Source organism: Chelonia mydas, chromosome 10, assembly GCF_015237465.2.
Source record: "Chelonia mydas isolate rCheMyd1 chromosome 10, rCheMyd1.pri.v2, whole genome shotgun sequence".
NCBI classification, from domain to species: Eukaryota; Metazoa; Chordata; order Testudines; family Cheloniidae; genus Chelonia; species Chelonia mydas.
This window is the reverse complement of record NC_051250.2, coordinates 48718296-48738560: the sequence shown is the minus strand read 5'-3', so window position 1 is coordinate 48738560 and position 20265 is coordinate 48718296. Positions and strand designations below refer to the sequence as shown.

At 43.2% G+C, this 20265-nt stretch overlaps 1 protein-coding gene across 1 annotated transcript in view; it reads left to right on the top strand.

Moving 5' to 3' along the window:
- Positions 1-20265, top strand: part of PSTPIP1 (proline-serine-threonine phosphatase interacting protein 1) — a 97500-nt gene that overhangs the window by 37775 nt on the left and 39460 nt on the right. The window contains exon 4 of the mRNA XM_027830543.3: positions 18430-18464. Coding sequence (XP_027686344.1) covers positions 18430-18464 — 35 coding nt within the window. The remainder of the gene's footprint in view (positions 1-18429; positions 18465-20265) is intronic.

The following is a 20265-nucleotide window of genomic DNA, read 5'->3' as shown; positions in this document are numbered from 1 at the left end:
ATATATAGAATCATAAAAGCTAGAGATGGAAAAAAAAAAAAACAAACCAAAACCAAAAACCCATCACAGGTCACTCAGTCTGTCTTCCTGCCAGTACAAGATTGTGCCCTAGTCTTTTGTCCAGTCCAGTTTTAAATGTCTCTAGGGAAGGGGCTTTCCATCACTTCTCTTGGGAGATTATTTCATATTCTAGTAGAGTTCAATGTCAGGAAGCTTTTCCAGATACTCAGCCTAAAAGAGTTCCCTCTCTTAATTTCATCCCATTACTCCTAGTTTTTTAGGTTGGTACAAGGGAGGAAAATTTAACCCCATAAATACCCAATCCCAGAGAACATCCAGAACGCCCCAGACAAACAATAGCAAGGCCAAGATGTTAAATCTGATGGAACATTACCAACAACTGCTGACTGAAGTGACTGATGAACTAGTTGAAAAATACCCCCATGGCTCCCACAAGTCACAGTGATTCTCTGAAGAACTTACATGAAATGAAGCAGGAAGGCAAAAGGGGCATAAAACCTACACAGCCCCAGTCCAAGAACAGCTGGCCTACTGACAAAGAACCACTGGCAGACCTACACTGCAGACAGAAAAGCAGCCAAGGGAACCTTCCTCCCAGACACAATTGCATCTGCCAAATCACAGAGCAGAACTGTGACATGCAGCAAACAGCCTAATAGACCCCCAAATGCCCATGTCAACGTGAACTAGGATGATCAGAGGAATGGAAAACCTATCTTATGAAAGGAGACTCAAAGAGCTTGGCTTGTTTAGCCTAACCAAAAGAAGGGTGAGAGGAGATATGATTGCTATCTATAAATATATCAGAGGGATAAATACCATGGAGGGAGAAGAATTTTTTAAGCTCAGTACCAATGTGGACACAAGAACAAATGGATATAAATTGGCCATCAGGAAGTTTAGACTTGAAATTAGACAAAGGTTTCTAACCATCAGAGGAGTGAAGTTCTGGAACAGCCTTCCAAGGGAAGCAGTGGGGACAAAAGACATATCTGGCTTCAAGACTAAGCTTGATAAGTTTATGGAGGAGATGATATGATGGGATAGCCTGATTTTGGCAATTAATTGATCTTCAGCTATTAGCGGTAGATATGCCCAGTGGTGAGCTGGAGCTGGTTTGCACCGGTTCGTGCGAACCGGTTGTTAAATTTTGAAGCTAGTTTAGAACTGGTTGTTAAAGGGGTGTGCAATCTCCGGCCCACGGGCCACATGCAGCCCACCAGACCATCCTGTCCGTCCCGCCTGAGCTGTCGGCTGGGGAGGCTCTCCTGTGAATTTTTACTCACTCGCTCTGGGCCTTCGGTGGCACTTCGGCGGCGGGTCTAACCCGGAGCGACTGGAGGACGTGCCGCCGAAGTGCTGCCGAAGGCTCGGAGCGACTGAAGGAACCGGTTCTTCAGCTTCTGGCAGTTCATCACTGGATATGCCCAGTGACCTGCGATGGGATGTTAGATGGGGTGGGATCTGAGTTATTACAGAGAATTCTTTCCTGGGTGTCTGGCTGGTGAACCTTGCCCACATGGTCAGGGTTTAGCTCATCGCCATATTTGAGGTTGGGAAGGAATTTTCCTCCAGGGCAGATTGGCAGAGGCCATTGGGGTTTTTCGTCTTCCTCTGCAGTGTGGGGCACGGGTCACTTGCTGGAGGATTCTCTGCACCTTGAAGTCTTTAAACCACAATTTGAGGACTTCAGTAGCTCAGACATAAGTTAGGGGGTTGTTACAAGAATTGGTGGGTAAGATTCTGTGGCTTGCATTGTGCAGGAGGTCAGACTAGATGATCATAATGGTCCCTTCTGACCTTAAAATCGATGATTCTACGATTCTACCAGTTCTGCCCAACTTCACAGTCAATTGTTGCCACTGGGCACTTCACATTTCCTGCTCCCAAGGGAGCTTAGAGACTGGGATCTTCTCTAACGTCCACTCTACCTGGAGAAGTGGCCTGGGAACTAAAGAAGAGCTGCAAGAATAAACTAGCTGCAGTACAGGAAAGCCTGATCAGGTCTTCACCTCAGCCCAGCTGGGACGGGAAAGGAGTAAGGCTATGAGACTAAGCAGCACCAGTGAACACCGGCAAGAGGGAGCAGCCACCAGGGTTCACCTTTATGAGCTAGCTGCCTCTTCTCTACAACAGCTACCTTGGGTTGGTAGGTGTACAGCCTGCAGCTAACTGTTGTGTGCCATGGAGAGGGGAGAGCGGAGGGCTGGCAACTCACTGGTCAAATGGCTGGCTGTCCAGTTCAGGCTTGAGGGAGGACCAAGCAGCCAAGAGATGGATCCTTAGAACCAAAGATTCATGCAGAGACTGGGCCCCAAAGGAAGAGACTCAAGGCTAGCTCTTAAGGTGTAACCAAACTCTTTCAAGTCTCCAATAAAGTTTTGGATGAAGTTACTCGTATTTTATCCAAACCAGCCTGCCTGTGCATCACATGCCTAGGACAGTCTGCTGTGATAATTCCCTGGTAAAATGAAAAGGTTCCCCTCTCCTAAATTGGATCCAACACAACGAAGGCCTGGCCTCCAGTGATAATGGAGACGTTCTTGCCTTCTAATACCCTATTCAATCATTTTTGCCTGAGTTTAGCAGCAGTATTCGCTCAGGAGTCTGCATCACAAGTAACAACTAATGGTTTCTTAGATACTCAATATAGTAGCTGTTTCAGGTTCACCACAAACAAATTACTTGGCCAGTGAGAAGGCTTGAGTGGGGATTCTAAGGCTGTACAATGAGGAAAGCAGCCATGTTTGGGGAAATGGTAGGAAGAGGAATTTTGACATAAACTTAGTTGAGTTATTACTAATAACTCAATGGCACCATTTGTACAACAGAAAAGTTACCATAACCAAGGCCAGAAAGTATGATGATTTTAAAAAAAAGTATTAGCTTTTTAAATGTAATTTTAGTTCAAAAATATTATTTTTAAATGAATCCGGAGAAGAACGCAGTCTGAACACAGGCAATAGGAGTCAGGAAATGCCAAGTTCTAATCCTTTCCCACACAAGTTCTAATCTAATTTATCCACAAAAACCATCATTAACATGGAGTTAAAGTTGCAGGTACTCAGCAGCGCTCTGTGCTCCATCTGCCCTTCCAGAACAGAACAGTTTGAAAAGCTAGGAACACAGAGTTACGCTGATGCTCCCTGCACAACCTTACCTCTGCCCCCAAGAGGGTGGCAATAGAAGCCGGGAATATAACAGTACCTCACCCCTCTCTAGCAAACCTGCCATTTTCTCTGTGGTCCCCAAAACTTTAAATCAGTACTTGGCCTGCTGGCCCACTGACCCCTCCCTGCTGCTCAGAGGGGTGCAGTGGAGATGGGAAAGCCCTTTGAAGATTAAAAGCACCGTGCACGTATTAAGAATTATAGTGACAATTGTCAGATCAATTTTACCAACTTTTTAAAGCTATTATATTTTCAGTAGTAGAAATAATTAAACAAAATGATAAAAATTGTACAAAGGTACAAAACCTCTGAAAGAACATAAATCATAATAATGTAGATATGTTATCAACAGAAAATAAGAATTTGCTTGTAGATCATTCCCTTTTTTAAACACTCCCTGCTATTATTCAACTAGATTATTGTCCTTTTCTTCCAGTGGCCTAGCAACCTGCATCCCTAATCTCTGTCTGGCTTCCCTCTCCAATTATTTCTACTTGTGTACCAGCCACTTGCTGCTCCATGACTCCAAGAGAAGGTGTGGCCATCTATTCAAATACAACCACAACCCTGTAGCTTGTCCCACTGCTTTGTGTGTACCCAAATATGTTATTATGGCAGTTATCGCCAAGTGGTGCTGTTATACAGTCTTCCACGTTTCGTGTCTTAGCGTGAGAGCAGATGTTCTGTCTTAAGAAGACATGCTGTGCATTGTTAGTTTTGGTAACACAAGATTCTAGGTAGAAGCAGCTGTGCCAGCAGCAAAGAGTACTCACTGCACTGGTGTCTGATTAGAATTAATTCTTGTGGCAGTTACTCCCTGGGACCTTGGCATTGGCGTTAAAATGATCCCTGGAAGAAGAGAGAACCTGCATACAGTTTGTGACCACTTCTGTCCCAGGGCTGGTGTATATGTCGCAATAAGACAAGCCATATTTAGAATTTCCCCAGACTCCACATCACTGATTTCTCCTCCATTGGGAAACTGATCTGTAAGCCCCTCTCCCCTCCTCCTCCTCCCCTCCCAAATATCTGCTACTGATTGGCAGGGGGGCAACCATATAATAAAGCACCAATGTTGAATGAGATCTGACTACAGGCACTCAGCGAGCTAAACAGGATTTTAGTAACAAAACCGATTAAGTAACAAGAAGATGAAAACATGGTGTCTCCATCTTTATCCCCATTGGCACTAGCACCCTGAACAGTGGCTTTTATCAGTAGATTATCCTGTTCTGGTACTGACTTCTGTATTTATGTCAATGAAGGACAAACAAAAACATTTTCAACACTAGTTCAGAAAGCACAGTTGAGACTTGGCCTACGTGGGAATGCGCTCCAGGAAGTGCCAATCACTCTTTGTGAACTGGTACTGAAGATGGCCATGTCTGGCCTACACTAATCGTGAAGCCTCTCGCAGTCAGAGATATGAGGGGGCTCTGCTGTGGCAATTCATTTCCTAGTATAAGAGAAGTTGCTGCTGGTTACCATGGTAATAGCAAGCAAACAGTCCAGTTTCCTTCTTAAAAATAATAAGTAGCCTCTCAAATTGTTGGCTAATGTCCAGCTGCACAAAGTTATTTTATACAGATAGCCTGATCCAGGCAAATTTAGGCACTGTAGCTGCTTGTTCTCGGAGCTCTGCAGCTGTGGAAGCTACTTCCGATTTGGGGTGGAGTGAGTGTATCCCTCTCTAGCCTTGTAGTCCAAATTTAACTCATTGGTTGGGTGGGGGCTTTAGCCAGGGCCCTGGCTAATTTGTTACAACACATTAAAGGAAACAGAGGACTGAGCCCATCTCCCTTACAATGGGCTTTTCTCCAAGCATGTTCACCCTAGAATCCCAACTGTCCACCTTGGGTCTTGTGACAGGGAAGGAGTGGAGAGACTGGCTGGCCACTCCTTATATTTTAATCACCTTTATCCTCCAGTGTACTTTGGGACCTCCCATCACTGGTGCATTTGGGATGCAGGGGTTTGGGAGGCCCTAGTGAAAGAACTGGAAAAAAAGGCCACCAGACAAGAACTTCAAAGGGAGGAGTAGGGTATATCAGTGCAAGTATGGTCAAGGTTTTCAGAGCTTTTAATTAAAATAAAGCTTGAGATATTTGCATGGCTGCAACCTAAAATTGTAGTCAAAGACTCATCTGCATGAATGTTAGATTGGGGAGGAGAGAGGACGGGTTTAGGACTTTTAACTTTCTCCAGGCTTTGGACTTGAACATCGCTCTGAAGCCTGAGAGACCAGATTGTCATATTTGGGCAAAAGTGGCAAAGATATGAAAAACATCCGTACGTTTCACACAAGTGGGAAAGGATGTCCCCAAAGGTTTTTAAAAACAGCAAGGCTTTTCAACTGAATAACAAGCTACACTGAGTTTGCAAGTGCTCAATGGTGGTTTGCTGTTAGGACTCGGGGCGTGCAGTAGAGCTAGTCTCCAGGCAGCCTCATCACTACAGCTGGCCTGCCGCAGGCTACCTGATTGGCTGGAAGGGCCAGCAGGCCGGCTTGTAAACCAGCAGCAGCTTGCTGGCTGCTCAATGCTCATGCCCACCACTGTGCCTGCTCCTGTGTTACCTGGTCCTAGATGCTTGCATCCAGCCTTGCCTCTGTCCTTCCCCTGCCTTGAATCCTCCTTGCCTGCTACTCTGCTTGCTCCAGTTCCTGACCTCTGGTTTGACCCTTGGCTCTGACTACTGACTCCAGCTTGATAGACTCGGCTCTGGTATCTTTCTCCTGACCTACTGTTTGACCCTTGGCTCCAGCTTCTGACCCTAGTCCTTGATTCCTGACTCTCACCACGACCACCAGGCTAGATTGCCCTTGTCCTGGTTGGGTGACGTGCACAGTGATGGTGCCTTGACACGTTATGGCTGATTCACAGCCAAACATGTGCCCTTTGAGGTTTAAGGGAAACAGTCCTTTTGTGCTGCAAAGTGGCTCCATGCTTGAGCTCAGGAGTATTCCCCGGCTCCTCAGGACCACTGAGTTACACTCAGCAAATGAGTTGGAGAGCCTGATTTTCAGACGTGCTGAGCATTCACAACTCCAGCTAAAGTGGGGAGTTGTCCTGTAATAAAGAAGAAGCAGAAGCAGGTTAAGCCCTGCCTTTTCTAGCAGGTTAGCTTATTTTATTTTTATTCTTTGCCTGCCTCTGCTTCTCCTTTCCTTGTTTCTTCTCATGTACACTATCTCCCCTCTTTTTTCCTCCCCCCGTCCTCTTCTGCCAGCAGGAAAGGGACACTCCTGCAAACCGACATCTGCCATGCATTTCTCTGCAGTGCTTAAAGTACTGAGAGTCCTGCACTGAGCATATACTTGAGTCTCTCAAATACAAAGCAAAATTCATAACGGACTTTGAAAGATGTGCTATATTTATACATGGTGAATAAAGGAAGGAGCTCAGATACTTCGTTGATAAGCACAGTATAAGAACATACATATAGAACAGTACAGGTCATGTTGAATTTTTCTGTATTGTGCACATCAACAAGTTGCTCTTTGATTTGCAGCTCAAATTGTTTGAAAAGTTGCTTTCCTGCATGGTCACTTTACAGCAGAGCTCTTATTCTCCACTCTAAGGCCCTGATCTTTGAAAGTGTCTGCACATTGTACTTTGAAGTCAGCAAGACTCTATGAAAGAGTAAGGGACCATGCACATGGATCCCATTACAGGATCTATAACTAGATTAGAATTGACATGAAATGAGGCAGTGAGAAGCTGTCAGACGATAGAGGGCAGAAGTGGTTATGCTGCGTAGGTCCCTTTGTAGTTTAGATTTTGCTAGGCTGATGTAGGAATATGGGTCTTGTTGGAGAGACTAAGGAATGAAGTGTACTTTTTCAGTCACAGTTACCTGTTGAAAAGTTGTGGACTTTCAACTAACCTATATTTTCATGGCTCTCATTATGGGTTTGATGAATGGATTTACCACCTACCTAAATAAAAATGAGTTAAAAACCTTAGTTATATGTTTAAAGCCATTATGTTACTTGCCTTATTTTGTTTTTAACTTTATGATACAAATGTTATAAGTGATTCTGAGGGTGTTTGTATTTTCTAATACTTCGCATACAACTAAGCATCGTGGCATCAGAAGCAAAGTCTTTGCTAAATTTATGATGGATCATAATACACCTAAAGGAACTAGCAAAGTTGGTCTCCAAATTTTTTAATTGTATGTTCTAACCCAGGGGTCGGCAACCTTTCAGAAGTGGTGTGCCGAGTCTTCATTTATTCACTCTAATTGAAGGTTTTGCATGCCAGTAATACATTTTAAGGTTTTTAGAAGGTCTCTTTCTATAAGTCTGTAATATATAACTAAACTATTGTTGTATGTAAAGTAAAATAAGGTTTTTAAAATGTTTAAGAAGCTTCATTTAAAATGAAATTAAAATGCAGAGCCCCCAGGACTGGTGGCTAGGGCCCGGGCAGTTTGAGTGCCACTGAAAATCAGCTCGCGTGTTGCCTTTGCCACGCGTGCCACAGGTTGCCTACCCCTGTTCTAACCTGACATCAGATTTGGTCCTGACTAAGCTCCCCTACTGGGGGCCTAGTTGCAATATGGCATTCCCCCAACATAGTTTTTAACCTGGCGTAGCTTGGTCAATCCCAGGTGCGGGATATAGGGTTGACCTCAACTAGCTGCACGGAAATAAAAGTTTTCTGTGCCTTGTCCCCAGTAGGGTCTAGTGTACACTAGAAAAGGTTTGCTAGTATAGCTACACTGGGAAACCATCTTAGTATAAACACAGCTTATACTGGCAGAACTGTGCTTATACCAGTTTCCTGAGGTGTACCATCAAAAGGGGGTTTTGCTGGTATATTTGGCTGTATGTTAAGGCTTTTGCAGATATAAAAATTGCATACAAATAATCACACCCCTGACATTATTATACCAGAAAAAGTGTAGACCTGACCTCAAGATAACTATTACTAGGTAAAAATACACCTCTTTTTGCAGTGTAGACATAGCTCCAGATTCATAATACATAGGACAAAACAAACAGCCTTTTAACTCATTTCCCAAACCATGCTACAGCATTAGACTTTGCAAAAGAATACCATGACTGTTGAGAACATAATTAAGCCAAGGAACTGAAGGACATGAAGCGAAAAAATTCTTTAATTGTCTATGTAAGCCAATTGCAAGATCCTGGGTAACAAACAAAAGGAATTGGATTTGCTTATTTATGAGCACAAATTTGATTTACCTGGTGTTACTGAAACCTGGTGGGATGAGTCACATGACTGGAATGTTAAAATCAATGGTTATAACCTATTTAGGAAGGATCATGTCGGAAAAAGGGGAGGGGGAAGGGAGTGGCACTATGTCAAAAATGGCATAACCTGTTTCCAAGTCACTGGCAACTCACAAGGAAATGACCTTGACCAAATATGGATCAATGTCCTGACAAATAAAGCACAAGATGGGGTATTAGTTGTTGTCTGCTACAGACCACCAAACTACACTAGGGAACAGGATGACCACTTCCTTGTGCACCTATTTATAATGTGTAGGAACAAAAGCTGCATGATCAAGGGGGACTTCAGTTTGAATGACATATGTTGGAAGTCAAATGCTGCCAGTAGTAAAACATCCTTGGAATTTCTAAATATTATAGATGATAGTTTCTTAAGAAAATTCTTTATTTGATCTTGTTTTGACAGATATAGAGGAATTGCTCACAGAACTAAAAATGGTAGCTTAGGTACAGTTGATCGTGACTTGATCACATTTGTAAAGTGCAAACAGAATAAAGTCCAGACCAGTAACATATGTACTTGGGGCTTTAAGAGGGCCAGTTTCACAATCCTGAAAACACTTCCGAGCCACATCAGCTGCGGGGGAAGACTTAATCAGAAAAATGTAAATGATAGTTGGGAATTGTTTAAGAACACTTTAGTAGAGGCCCCAAAAGCCACAATCCCACAATCAAGGAAGAAGGCTGTATTGGTTTAAAAACTGACCTGCTTTAGAGGGGAAGTGAAGGCAGTTATAATAAATAAATAAATAAAAATGGAAGAAAGGGGAAGGTGATAGTAATGAATATAAATCAGAAGCTAGGAATTGTAAAAAATTGATAAGGGAAGCAAAGGGACTCAAGGAGATATCTATTGCCAGCAGAGTTAGAGACATTTAGGAGGAGTTTTTAAAGTGTATTAGAAACAGAAAGAATCTTAACAATGGTATTGGTTCATTACTAGATGGAAATGGTAGAATTATCAATAATAATTCAGAAGAGGCAGAAGTGTTAAATACAAAACAGAAATATTTATTGAAGAAAAAATGAATGTTGTAGTCATACCACACGATGAGGCTATCACTCCTTCCATTTCACTAGTATCTCGTGAGGATGTTAAACAGCAGATACTGAAGTCAGACATTTTTAAGTCAGCAGGCCCAGATAGTTTGTATCCAAGACTTTTTAAAGGAATTATCTGAGGAACTTTCTGGATGGCTAACGTTGATTTTCAACAAGTCTAGGAACACTAGGGAAGTTCCAGAATATTGGAAAAAAGCTAATGTTGTAACAATATTTAAAAAAGGGTAAATGGCATGTCCTGGATAATTATAGGTCTGTCAATCTGACATTGATTGCAGGCAAGATAATGTACTGCTGATATTGGACTCGATTAATAAAGAATTAAAGGTGAGTAATACAATTAATACCAGTCAAAATGGATTTATGGAAAATAGATCCTGTCAAACTAATGATTTTTTATGAGATTACAAGTTTGATTAAAGATAATAGTGTTGAGGTGATATAATAATAAACTTATAGACTTCTGTAAGGGATTTGACTTGGTATCTCATGGTATTCTGATTAAAAGAGTAGACCAATATCAAATTAACATGGCACATATTAAATGGATTAAAAATTGGCTAACTGATAGGTCTCAAAATGTAACTGTAAACAGGGAATCATCACTGAACAGGTGTGTTTCCAGCTGGGTCCAGCAAGGATCGGTTCTTGGAGTTTCAATGAAGTCACACAAATGAGGGTCATTCTTGTCAGTTGCTGTTAAATGTTACTATTTAACATTTTCATCAGTTACCTGGAAGAAAACTTAAAATCATCACTGATAAAGATCAACTATCTGATTACAAAGCTGACTGAGTCCAAAGTAGGATGCATGAAATTTAAAGATTCATCTTTAGAGGATCTCGAGTATGCGGATGATGATGCTGTACTTGGAGAGACTATTGACCAACAACAGCTAATGTTGGAAGAGTTGCGAAAAACTGCAGAATCTATGGGACTTAAGTTCAATGGTGATAAAACCAAAGTTATGCATGCCTCCTATAAAACAGAAACCAATAACCTGCCAAAGCTGCATATAACTGGCAAAACTATTCACCCATTCAATGTCATTAGCTATCTGGATAGTTATTTGACAGCAGGACTTCCTTACCCAAAAAAGTCGCACATCGGATTGGTTTTGCATCAGTGGCATTTGCAGCATCTTCACAGGCCTCTGTTTGGGTGGTGGGATCAGTGCTTAATTTGTAATGAAAGAGGTGCCAGGGCTCAAAGCGTTTAGGTGCTGGGGCTCAAGCAGTTTTTTTTACTTTCATAATTGATGCGGCAAGCCTGGAGGTGAAAGGCTATGAACTGCCAAGCCAAGAGATGCCAGGGCTCAGCCCTGGCACAAATTGAGCATTGGGTGGGATGTTTGTGTGACAATTAATATATGAATGTTTAGTGCAGTAGAGATGAAAACTCTATTATATGGAGCAGAAACATGGTTGGAGAGGGAACTAAATAGTTTTCAATGTCAAAAGTTACAGAATATTCTTAACATCCATTGGTTTGATTTAATCACAAATGATGAGATACTTAGACAGTCTTGCAGCAGTTGAGACCAAGATGACTACAATGGTGGGGTCATATCCAACGTGCAGAAGAAGCTACATTTTTACAGGAGACTTATACAGCTGATGTTGACGGAAGTAGAGCATGAGGCCGACCATAAATGAGATTGGAAGATGCAATTTTGAGGGGTTCAAGAAACCTAAATTGTCCCATTACTGACTTTTGCTGAGGGAAGACAACTTGTTAGGAACCAATCAAAGTGAAAGTCCATTCTACTCACCACTTCTGCTACAACACAGCCATGAGAATCTGCTGGATAAACGTTGCAGATGACACAAAAATTGGGGGACTGGTAAATAAGGACAAGGACAGGTCACTGACACAGAGCAATCTGGATTGCTCAGTAAGCTGGGCCCAAGCAAGTGATATATTTTAATATGGCTAAATTTATACCCCTAGGAAAAAGATTGTAGACCACACTTACATGATGAGGGACTCTATTCTGGTGAGAGTGACTCTGAAAAAAATTTTGGGGTTGTGGTGGATAATCAGCTGAATGCAAGTTCCCAGTGTGATGCTGTGGCCAAAAAGATAATGCAGTCCTTGGAGGGATAAAACAGGGAAATCTTAAATGGGAGTGGAGAGGTTATTTTACCTCTTAATTTGATATTGGTGCAACTGCTGCTGGAATACTGTGTCCAGTTCTGGCATTCACAATTCAAGAAGGATGTTGGTAAACTGGAGAGGGTTTAGAGAAGAGCCAAGAGAATGATTAAAAGGTTAGAAAACATGCTTTACAGTGATAGCCTCAAAGAACTCGTTCTACTGAGCTTAACAAAGAGAAGGCTAAGGCGTGATTTGATCACAGTTTATAAGTACCTACATGGGGAAAAAATATTTAAAAATAGGTCTTCAATCTAGCAGAGAAAAGAACAACATGATCCATTGGCCGGATGCTTGACAAATTCAGACTGGAAATACTGCATAGATTTTTAACAGGGAGGGTAATTAACCACTGGAACAATTTACCAAGGATCATGGTGGATTCTCCATCACTGGCAATTTTAAAATAAAGACTGCATGTTTTCTAAAAGATCTGCTCTAGGAATTATTTTGGGGAAGTTCTATGGCCTGTGTTAGACGGGAGGTTACAGCTTCTGGCCTTGGAATCTATGAATTAAAACCTAGTTTAGTCCAAATACTGGTAGTTTAGAACCAACCCAGATGTTAACCATGGCCATGGAAGGAAGAGAGGGGATTGATATTTAACTGGTCTCCAGATATGTAGCTGGGACTAATTCACCTGGGGCACAGACAGAGGTAAAAGTAAGCCGCTATGGTCCAGTACGGCATACCGGTAAGAAAGGTGGCTGCTGGTACACAGCTGACTGTACCGGCAGGGCTGCTGTTGGGGGGTGAGGGGGCAAAAGGGGCAGCTGCCCTGGGTCTCGGCGATTAAAAGGGCCCAGGGCTCTCAGCAGCGGCTGGAGTCCTGGGCCCTTTAAATCGCCACTGGAGCCCCGGGCGCTGCGGGCCGGGCAGCGCTGAAGGGCTGGCTTGGGGAGTCTGGCCCCAGCCCTGCCCCTTCCGCCCGAGGCCCCACCCCTTCAGGGGGCCCAGAGCCGCCCCCCCGCCCACCTTGCCCAGGACTCCGGCTGCTCTGCGTACTGGTAAATCTGTGAAGTTACTTTCACCCCAGGGCAGAGAGTACACACAGCCAGTGGGGAGTGTTCTCCTTAGGGCTGAAGAGTCTGCATAGTAGAGGCCATAGTCTCTCACTCTCCATTTTAAAAAGGTCACACTTTTTATAAAGAGAACATGGTGCATTGTGTTGCTGTTATTTATAAGAAATAAGATTGAGGTGGTGGTATTTTCCACGCCTATTTGCTAAGCGAAGGAAAAAATAAGCTGTGGTTTTCCTGTCAGAAGAGTCATTCGTATCTTCCTGTATATCAATAGTAAAGGGACTTCATAAATTACTGAGTTAGACTATTCTGAGCTTGAGGGAGGGGCAAGACATTCAGAAAAACTCAAACTGACGCAGCAAACATTACACTTTTCAGTTGAAACCACGTCTGAATCCAGCATTTCTTGAGATATACTGTTCCTTTAACAAGTGAGGAAGGGAACTGGGGCTTTGAGCCACAGTTGATTCACATGCAGCTGAACACACTTCAGTGGGCAGGCAGGGGTAAAACACAACACAGACAAAAAATGTTAGTGGATATAGAGAAAAGAATGTGGAGCAGAAAGAGTGAGAGGTTGCGGCTTCGGGAGAAGCAAAGCAGAGAGATGGGTTGCTAGCGACAGGAAGTGCGTCTAGTATACACTAGAACGTTTTGTAGCTGTTTCACAGCAGCGTGCACTGGTACTAGCAAGGGTGCAAACACCAGCACTGACAGGATGCAGGTGATTTTACCCACTCTATCATGAAGCCAGGCTTTCATGACACAGTGGTGAAAGCATCCTGAGTCCCCTCGAAAGCACATTGCTGCTAGCGCTGGTGCAGCTGCACTTTTGCTAGTGCAGGCTGGGTCTATAAAGCATTCTCTCTCTCTCTGCTTAACAGCAGATAAGGCAAAAGGACGAGAGTAGAAGGGCTGCAGAGCAGCCACCTGACCTTCAAGGAAACAAAGGACATCTATATGAAAAATAAGGGACAGAGCTTAGTTTTAAGGATCGCCATCCCACATCCCAGTACAAAATCCTACTTCTGATCAATGGACACTTTGCATGATCAGTGCTTGAAAACAGATTTATAATCTGATCCAATTCTTCTCAGCAGTTCCATGTGGTCCATGGGAAATTAGTTACCAAACAAGGGCCACCCTTGAGAGTGGGGACAGCAAAGAGAACAGGCCCTGATGGAAGAAAACCAGGGTCAGTTTTCAAGTGATCAATCCCTGCAATGTCTATACCATCAAGAAAGCTACAAGGGGAAGCAGTGTTGTTTAGTGTATAAAATACTGGAGTGGGACTCAGGAGACCTAGGTTCTATTCCTGGTTCAGCCGCTGATCTGCTGTGTGACCGTGGGCAAGTCACTTCATTTCTTTGTAAAGCGCTTTGATGACAAGCACTATATAAGAGCCAGGTATTATTATAAATTATAGTGAAAGTCCATATCCCGCATCTTCATATTTCCACACAAGGTATAAGCTCATTTAGGAAAGAAACGCATATGGTGATTGCTTCCTGAGCAAGTACCCAGGAAAAGCAATGCTCCTGTTTCAATGCTCATTTCAAAATATTTCAGGAAACACTTACTTCTTTCAACAGTGTGCTGAATTTTTTAAAAGTCTTAAAAATACTGCAAGGAATGAAATCTCTAGTACATGTCTGTAGCCTGGTTAACAGGAAAAGGTTTCAGCCACTAGATGGCAAAAATCACCAGAAGTTGGTGCTTGGTTATTGCTCCATCTGCCACAGCTCCCTTGACTCTAACCCCAAGTACAGGTCCTTCATTTCTCTGCCAAAGTTTCATATGAAAACTGGGTCTTTAAATCCATGCTTTACTAAGTGCAAGGCTTTAATTACACACAATACATTTCTATAGACATTTCACAAGGATGCTAGCAAGCGGGCTTGCTGTGGGGAGGTTCAAGGTGAAGGCTGATACTTTGCCTGTAACTTAGTTTAACAACCCTCCTGACTTGAAATAGTGGTACTTCCTCCTCCCCTCCTTAAAAACGTGAGTGTGGGGACAATGAATTTTGTTCAAATGGCCTAAAACTGAGGCATCCCCACACCCACAGAGATCAGAACAAAAACATTACAAATCTCAATAGGAAATCACACCCACATAGAGAGGGACTCTGAAATGAGATGCTTTATTTAGTTACCATTCATTCAAGCGTACTAGCAAAATTAAGTTACAAGCATCTCACACATACATCTCTACCAAATGGGATACTTTCCTTCACCCACACAGCTATACCCTGGTGTACTGGAATGAGATGTTCCATCCATATGTCAGAGCTTCGGAAGGTGATACATAGCTGATACATGGGGCTGTACCTGGTATATTGTGGAGCACTCAAGTGATTAAAGAGATATTTGAAGGTTCTTAGGCCTAAAATTTGACCTGCCTATTCTCCCTCCTATCTGTTTACAATGTTTATGTGCATGTCTATTCCCCCAAACCCCACCAAAAAGGTTAGATTCAATTACTCCCACCTGCTTGTAGCCAGGGGCATTATTACAGCCTACTGGAAGACAGACTAACCCTCCTCCACTCAAAGGGCCCGTAGAAGAAAGTAAATCACAACATCTGGCTTCCTTTCATAAACCACTCTGATAGCATAGACCACTTCAAAACTAAAGAGAGTAAACTCCTTTCCCCCTTGTATTGAGAATGTATCTTTCTTCAGTATCCAATATGGCAATTTAACTACATCTGGCAGAAACTGACACCTCAGGCTCAAGGAAAAAAAACTCTGGAAATGATAGATCAACATGCTGTGCAAGCAGTACATGACCTGGGTTTGTTTTTTATTTCAATATTTGTATGTTACTCTGATGAGGTATCTAATAAAGTGCCCGACCCTCACTATAAGATATATACAAAAGCAAGGGCCAATATGTATTGTATTTACTTTTTTAAAAAATCCCAATCATGTCATCTAGAACAAAAATGGATAATAAATTTAGTACAGCGGGTGGCTTATTTGATTTCAAATTTGGTTAAAAAGACTCCTTCATTTCTGAGACCTTATGCTCCAAGTTTAAGTTTGCATCAAAAGTTTACACCAGCCAAGTTATACAGGTTTGGGAACACAGGGATAAAATGAAATGCAAGGGCACCTTCAGAACAACAAAGAAGCATATCTTAAAAGACATTCAATCTTTTATGCTATATCCTAGTGATCCAAGGAGATTCACAGGCTTTTACAGGCCGGCTTGGAGCCCGCTTTTACAGCAGAGGATTTTAAGAGCACCAACTCAAGCCTTTAAATAATTTTTTTGTTTAGCGCCATCAGTTATTCATAACTCATTTCAGGGAAAATATTTTGTTGGTTTATACACAAAAAGCTGAAACAGTCTGAAAATAAGACGTATATTGATCATTTTTGGCTGAAAGGCTTTTTGGTCACACATTTTACAGGTAGCCGTGCTAGCAAATTTTGAATCAAGACTCCCGGTTTTCGTGATGTTCTTTGGGGCCTGCATGATGGTGTCCATTTCCCTTTATATTTCTCCCCTAAGAGTCCACAAGGTGCTTCAAGACCTGAAAAAGGGTCCTATTTCTCTTTGCTGCTTTATGTCCAATTTAAACCCTAAACAGGCCCATCTGGAAGGGCATAAGGTACATAGACCATACTTCTTGCCCTTCTGGCTAAGCATGTGCCACGAAGAATGGGGAGGCTGCACATCTTTAAAGGTGACAGCATCAGGTCCAGTAGCACAGGCAGATTGTACTAAGGGAAATTCTCCAATAGCAGGCCAAGTTTCTGCCCTCGGATCTGTGCTCTACTGAAGTCAATGAGAGCTGCATGCATGCATCCAAGAGCAGAATGAAGGTATATGTGATGAAGTAAACCTAATTGTTGTCCTGGTGGCGATAGCTACCTTCAAATGGTGCTTAACAAGTACAGTCCACCCAAGGACTGAAAATGGCAACTCCTCTGCTCCAGGGCTGGATTACATGTTCAAAGAGATCAATGCTAAAGACACTGGAGATGCTGACATGAAAGGATGAGGGCTACCACTTGGCTAGTTCAGCACCAGCTCTGCCAAGATTGCATGTGGTGGTGGTGGTGGTGCCGGTGCCGTTTTTGCCATGAAACCAGAGTACAGCAAGGCAGAAGCCAGGGATTTGCTTTGTCGTTAAAACTGATGGGAAGGCCATGCCTAGAATGTTTTTAAACACAGCTCCAAGTCTCAGCCAAAGGAATAGCCTCTGGAATTCCCCCAGGAAGCATCAGTATTGGAGAGGGCAGGAGGCTGCACCAGACAGGGTACAAAGTGTGGGTTTTGAGCCAGGTGCCTGCAGGCCCGCTCCTTTGGAAGCCAGGCTGCCATCAGGAGGCTGCACCTCGCCCAAAGTACCACAGAGAACGTGGGCTCCAGTATGTGTGTCTCTGGCCTCCTCGGGTGGCCCAGGATGCACATAATTTCCTCACAGATCTCTGTCCCCCAGGGGTTGGCAGGGACACACATCCCTCCCCACTCCATGCGTGGCCAAACTTTATGCCTTTAGCCATTGAGTATTTCAGAAGTGCCACTCACGGACTTGGCTGAATATTCCTTCCCCTCTCATGAGCCATATCAGGCTCTCTCTTTATCAAGCCCCTGTACAGACCTTTGGGAGGTCGCACAGTCGGTGCCCCGGAAAGATTACCTTCTCAATTCACAGTACAGCCCCCAGTAAACCCACTGATGCCCAGGCTCTTCAGAACTGTGTGCAATTGGAGCAGCAATGCTGCAACAGAATGGGAAAGTGGGGTTTTTGGCATCTCTCTCTGAATTACTCCTCTACCTCTTTGCTGTTCTTTCTGCTGCTTCATTAAAACGTTTGCAGCTTGTTCCCTGTTCATCTGCCTGACTGATTATCATTTACTCAACCCAGCACAACAACAGACAATATACTACTGCCCTTTACCAGCCCCCTGTGAAACACCATTATAAGACCCCATCTTTTACTTTGATCCAGCTCCATCTGACTTCTCATACTGACCAGTGTAACGTTTTGTCTTGCTAGTCTCACCTGTATTTCATGGCCTGGTGCTGAGGGCTCCGTCTGGTGGCAGAGCTTATTCATACTGCACTGTGTAACTGTGAAAAGCCACTGTGGTCCATCGTTTCAGACCCCTAGAGTGCATGGCTCTGAAAACCATTGGTCTTAATTTGGTTTCTTTACAGAATTTGGAGACAGTACCACAAGGGGGTGCTACAGAAGTGCAGGAGGGAGGTAATGTTACACAGCCAATGCATTGCTCCTGCTGTGAGGATTATTAAGGAGGAAAAATACAAGATATACTGGTACAGCACTGATCTCTGACTACAGAGGTCTTACCTATCTCTGTCCTCAGAGATCTCCCCTTTTCGACTACTAGTCCAAACATCAGTTATATTGGTCATTTGTATTTCCCTGTATTTATGTTCTCATCAAGACATTGGTACAGACAAGTTTATATTAACACGTGTAATAACTAATACTGAGGGGTTAAACAGTCCAGTGCACCAGGAGTTCGGAAGTCTTTAATTTCCTGCTTCAAGAAACGTTTGATTGCATGGCCTAATGATACCTATAAATGTAATCTGTCTCCCATTTGCATGGTCAATTTGTTTTGGATTGGGCTATTAAAGGTTTTATTTATTTTTGTGTTTCTTGGAGGGTAAAAGTCTGGTAGTGGAATTTTTTTTTTAGATTCACAGTCTGTCATTAGGACACTATACCAATAAGTATGTGTTTGTTTTCTCAGCACTCTGAAGGCAGCATTTGAAGTCCTAAAGCAACGTAAGTTTGTATCCTTCTTCCCATCCCTGTTGGAATCCTTTCATTGATGGCTGATTTGTCCTGGGGCCAACCCATCACTGAAGAAGACAGATTTTCTATTCCAAGTGTTTTACTGCCCATTATTTACACTCTTTGCAACTCTAATCCACAGGGGTCACAGTCCTCCTCAATAGCTCCATGTTTAATCCAAATGCCCTTTCCCCAATAGCATTCACTGTACACACTATAATCCACTAGCAGAGGAACAGCCAAGCTGCCATCCCAGTGCCTTTGCTAACCCTCCTTCCTCCTGAGTTCCTAAGAAACCAAAGAGCCTTAAAACTGTCTCCAGTTTAGATCCTCAGGTCTCTGCACTGGGAACTATGCTTCCCCTCCCAGCCCAATCCTTAATAAGGAAAGGGATTTCCTCCTCTTTTTGGTAACAGGATCCCAACCCCGCACCAATGAGTTAACCACACATGGCTGAAACAAAATCAAAAAGGACCAGCTGGCCAATGAGTGACGCCTAGCAGATTAATTTTCTGTGTGACCATGGCCAAATTATTTAAGGCAGCATCTCCGGCAATCAGGATGTTTAGTTTTCTATGCCTCAGTTCACTCATCTGTAAAATGGGGGCTGTCATACACCCCTACAGTTGTAAGGTGCTTCAAATCCCCCCAGATAAATGACAGTAAGCAAAAGCACACCCATCTCACCAGCACAGTCGGCAGAAATTACTCTTCGCCATGGTCACAACCTGGACATTCAGGGATGCCCCAGGGTCTAACACACCCAGATTGTCCATCTGTGCTACAGACAGTGGCCACGCTTCCCTAGTTAGGGGTAATAATGGAATTTTTGCCAACTTTTTGGGCTTCTTCCCCAGTACTTGCTCAATCTTATCTGGTTTGAGTCACAGATGACTAACCCTCATCTAAGCCCCAGGCTCATCAAGACAGCGGGATATGCATTCTCTTGTGCACCAAGGGCTAAATGCTAAAATGTTTACACTCCTAAGATGTAATAGCATAGTTACCTAGTATACAATGGGGCGGTGCAGTTGCACACACTGCCTACAGTTTAGATAAAGAGGTCAAGATTTTCAAATGTGGCTAGAGATTTAAGATCATTCCTGGTTTGAAGGGGCCTGATTTTCAGAGAGATGGTTGCTCAGCACTTTCTGAAAAACAGGCCCTTTTCAAGGCATCTCAAAGTTGGGCACCCCAAAATCACTAAGTACTTTTGAAAATCTTGGCCAGACATTTTAAAATTTAGACTCAAGAGTAAGATATTTTCTATCTTTACTGAACCCTGCCCATTTTCAGCCTCCCTCATTGGATGGTAGTGCTGGGACAAGCCTGACTGTAATTGGGAAGTGGCTGACAAGAGAGACTGGTGTCAAGAAGCGTGATGGGCGGGAAGGTGATCACAATGTGGATAAGAAACCTGGGGTCAATAGGGAGGTCTAAAAGTAGGCATGGAGGGGGAAGAGAGAGAGCCCTTAAAAAGAAAGGGGGAAGTTTGGAGGTGCGTGGTGGGAATATGAAGATGTGAAAGGGGGCCAGATAAAAGTATTTCTATTTACATTCTCCTGCCATGCATAATCTTGGCATGTCACAAACAGCAGCAGTTCTGGCCACATGTATGTTGCAGACATCAAGGGGATTGGGATGAGTCCTATCCTCCTTTAATTAATGAGATAATACAATGATCTGAATAAAAAAAGCCCTCCTTAAGTTTCTGAGACTGCCAGGTGCATGTAAGTAATACATTCATGCCACCTCCCAGTAAATACCTGCTGAAAAACCCGACTTTGTCTTT